This window comes from Juglans regia, chromosome 11, assembly GCF_001411555.2.
Source record: "Juglans regia cultivar Chandler chromosome 11, Walnut 2.0, whole genome shotgun sequence".
NCBI classification, from domain to species: Eukaryota; Viridiplantae; Streptophyta; class Magnoliopsida; order Fagales; family Juglandaceae; genus Juglans; species Juglans regia.
The window spans coordinates 2,802,058-2,806,754 of NC_049911.1; the positions used below are offsets into that span (position 1 = coordinate 2,802,058).

General features: G+C 31.5%; 1 protein-coding gene across 1 annotated transcript; it reads left to right on the forward strand.

The window, feature by feature from the left end:
- The first annotated feature begins 590 nt into the window (after positions 1-590).
- On the forward strand, positions 591-1,784 carry LOC109017701 (F-box/kelch-repeat protein At3g23880-like). The gene has a single exon (XM_018997750.2). The coding sequence runs from the start codon at positions 591-593 to the stop codon at positions 1,782-1,784; it is 1,194 nt and encodes a 397-aa protein (XP_018853295.2).
- The last annotated feature ends 2,913 nt before the right edge of the window (positions 1,785-4,697 follow it).

Below are 4,697 nucleotides of genomic sequence, written 5' to 3' on the forward strand. Positions count from 1 at the left end.
TTAATTCTTCCCTTAAAGATTTTGTCTCTAAAAATCAAATTTCTTATCATGTATCTTGAGGGAAATACTAGAGCATATATCTTAAGTAATGATTTTGTGTCAGCATGTGGTGATTAATATATAGCATTCCTTTCAAGATATTAATTGCAATACCTAAGAATCTAGCCATTTGCTATTATATGAATGACCAGCCATGCATCTGTACGGTATGGGTAACATAAATCGATATTTGATCTACAACGCTCAAAATCAAAATTAATCACCGTTTTTTTTTTTTTTTTATGTAAGTCAATATTTTTACATAAATCATAGCTAGTACTCGATCTAGTTGCCAGCTATTATTTGAATGGCCAGCCATCTGTATGGTAATTAGCAATATCATATTGATCATGAAATGGTGGATTCGGGAAGATTTCGAGGGAAAGCCTTTATGAGCATAAACAACATTAACGTCGGGTGATTTTTCACATTTATTACAACAAATTCTCATTTACTTTTCAAACCTCTTGGCCGCTTTATAATAAGAAGACGTACATACTCATGCTTCATATTGTGCAAACTAGTCAAGCTTGCAATCAAGTAAAGAAACAATGGTGATGAACAACCACTTTCCAGAAGACTTGTTGTTACATATTCTGGTATGGTTGCCTGTTATTTCTTTATCGCGATTCAAGTGTGTCTGCAAATCTTGGTACGCCTTCATTTCAGATCAAACCTTTATCTATGAACATCTCCTCCACACTCAGTCCCCTTCCAATCGGAACAAGAATGCCTTTTTTCTCGTTAACCGGCGTGATAAAATCACTTCCAAACATGTCGTCTCCACGCTTTCTCATGAAACTCTTCAAGTATCCCTTGCGCAAGTACCCCTACCTTCACCATATTCTGGAATTATCAACAAGAAAGTAGAGATTTTTATTGTGGGTTCTTGTGATGGTCTTGTTTGTCTTCATGACAATTGTGGCTTGAATACTCTTTTATGGAACCCTGCAACCAAAGAAACAAAGGTTGTCCCTGTATCAAACTTGCCCGGCCTTCCTGCCAACTATAGTGCTCGCCCTAATGGCATCGGATTTGGTTTTGATGCCAAAACTCACAACTACAAGATAATCAGAAATTTTCGATTCTTCGAAAACTACCCTAACTTAGACATGTATGAAATGGCACTCATAGACGAGTATCAAATGGGAGTCATGTTCTATAGCGAGGTATATAGCTTAAGGACTGACTCTTGGACACAAGTTGACAACCTCCCTTTTTGTATTTGGAATGCTTTTGGAGGTATGAAGACAAACCTGAATGGGATTGGTAATTGGTGGGCATCGGACAGTGATTGGGAAGGTATTGTGTCATTTGACGTAGCCAAGGAAGTATTCCTAATAACTCCGATGCCGAATGATAGCCTTATATATAATGGATATCGATATGATGTTGAATATTTCTTGTTGAATGAGTTGGTTGCTGTGGCTATTAGTTGGAAAAAAAGACATGCGGAGTGGTCACCTATGTGTTGGGATGTATGGTTATTAAATGAATATGGGGTTAGGGAGTCTTGGACAAAGCTGTTCAGGGTTGGCCCTCTTACAGGAATTTGTAGACCATTAGAATTTTGGAGGAATGACATCATATTCTTCGAAAAAGATGGACAGCTGGCTTTGTATGACGTCTCTACCAAAGAGATGATGAGTACTATTAATCTTCAAATTGATGGAGATCAAGTATTCTCGTTTCAGGTCATTAGTTACATGGAAAGCCTAGTTTCCATTAGTGGATTAATTAATTAATTATGATTTATATCGACTTTGTTCATGTTAATAATATTTGATATCAATATATATATATATATATATATACAGTAGTACTGATCTTCACGAGTTTGGTACTTAACGAATGCAGGATTATCTTTCTATATTTTTCTGTGGTGATTAAAAGCATTCGTTGTATGCATTAAAGCGATTTTAATAAAAACAAGCTTTGATTTCCAAAACAATATGGCAAATTCTTCTCAATGAAGTTGCCAGCCAATGCCCTCTTAAATGTTTTGGTAAACATTTCTTTTAAAATCCAAACAAGATAATAATCTCTATGGTGTCTCTTTTTGTGGAAAGCAATATGCATGAACGACCCGGCCTGCTGTCCTTCAAAATTTCTCCGATCTGCATGCTGATCAGTCGAACATTGAGTTACGTAATCGCTCGATCTTTAAGAAAAAGTAACCATATATGTTTCCAATAACATTCAAATTAAATCACTTAATTTGCATAATTTATAATCTTCATCGACTAATTTCTAAACAAACATATATGCAAATTTCTATGTTAAGTTCACAAATTAAAATAATTTCTCAGCTTTTTCTCAGTGCATGATATATTTTTATTGACCCTAGTACTACTTCTGATCTTTCATATAAAATATATATCTTAATATCTGTCATTAAATATATATTGTAGTACTAGATCATCTACATGTATTAATATAAAGCTGCGCCTCATGATTATTGGGTTGAACTCTGTGAGATCTGTAGTACTGTACGTGAGTTCAAGCTGCTAGGATGCATGCATGAGAGCTTTATCGATCTCTCTGATTCGAAATTAAAGAATATTGCCGTTGCATGCATTTTTGTGGCCAGAGACGCGTGGATCGTGTATGGTAAATTTCGTAAATGCGCACCATATATATGACATGATCCATTTGACATGGGATGATGATGATGATGAGAGCTTTAATTTAATTGGTTCATGATAATCCATGCTCGATTGATGGATGAGTAATTATTCATTAATGCTCTTTGCATATATAGAATACCCAACTGCTACAACGTCTTAGCAAATCGGAAATTTTTAATTTGAAAGCATGCAATTACGAATTAATTAAATCTAGCGGCTTTTTATAATTTTGATTAATGCTTTCATTAATATCAGTAATTGGTTGTGTCGTGGTTTATAATGTACGTACTCATGCATATATAAAATATTTTACAAAACATTTAGGTTAGAGATCGAACCACTAAATGAATTTTTCTATGAGAAAACAGTTTGTTTCGTCTTGCCATTAATGGAAGCTGATCTTTAATTAGATGATCATGTTACGTCTGAAATGAAGATTTCCTTAATCGGATGTTGTTTAATTTCTTTCCGGATCTCCCCATTGAAAATTTCTTTAAGACCTGTTTGAGAATACAACTATTCTTAGATATTTTTTTAATTTCAAACATCACTGATCAAACATGAATTAAACATTTTTCATTTTCAAATCATCAACTTTTTCATGTAATCATTACCTAATCATTACAGCTTAGTTGTCCAAACTCTCAAGCAAAATACAAAATCCTATAAAACTTTTCCAAACTTCCAAACAAAAATTCTATTAAAAAGTTATATTCAAACAAATTTTTAACCATATAATATTTGTATTCAACTTTTTTGCTCATTTATCAAAAACTAATAAAAATCTTAACCCAAACTATTTTATTACTATTCACAAACCATTTCACTATTTTTTACAACTATTCTTAAATATTCTTATTATCCAAACGTATCCTTAATTAGCTGGAACTAAATAAAATGAATGACTATTCTCCCATTATTCAATTTACACAACTTCAAAGATAAAGTCTTAACCCATTATTCAAAGAGTTTTACTACTCATCATCCCCACATACCACACGCCATATCTTTTTTTATTTTTTTTATTTTTTAAAATTTTTAAGTTTTTATTTTTATTTTTTTCTTAAACTTATTGAATTATTATACTCATCATCCATATACCACACATTTGGTAAGATTAAATATATATATATATATATATATATAAGTGTAGTATGTGATGTGTGAAGATGATGAATAAAATTTTTCTTATTCAAAGTGGGTGGATATTATTCTCATGTACATATATTGCCATCTTCGAATTTGTATTTAAATCTATTAATTGTTTAAGCCTTTGGTGAATCTCAGTTGTTATGTGGAAAGGTCCAATCAAACCCTAAGAATAAGAAAAAAAAAACAAAAAGATCAAATAGCTTGCTAGAAAATATACAGTGATCACTTGCATGTGGCAATGTCTATCAATATTACCTATAACAGTAATGTTGATTAATGCCATGCAGTACTAGATCTTCTTTTGTAGAAAACAAGGATATATAATATATAGAATCCTTAATTCATTAGAAAATATATATACATCTGGATCCTCTGTATTAATTTTAAATATCTTTCCACCTTGTAGTACATGAGCCACTATAAAGGAAAAAAAAAATTGTTTATTTCTTGTTAGTTATATATTTATTATTAAAACTAGTATTTTTTTTTTATTAAGATGAGTATATTATTATCATAAATAATTATATTCATTATAAATAATTCTTCATAAATATTTATTTTTCTTGAAACGAGCTCTAAAATGTTTTCCATTTTTATGTCTGGATTCAAGAGTACTATAGCTTTATGCATTCATTTCAAATATTCTTCCCACAATCATTTTTGTCTTTTTCACAAAAAGCAATATCTCAAAAATCTGCTCATCAAATGGTCAACTGATCAGGAATGGGATAAGTTTAGCAATTTATTATGGGTGGGTAACGTACGTAGGTCTATATTAAGTTCAAATATACCAATCAAGAAGACCTCGATCAACAAACAAATTAATACCCAACAACTTATAATTATTTCAATCCTGCTGATTCATAATACCTTCTGCGT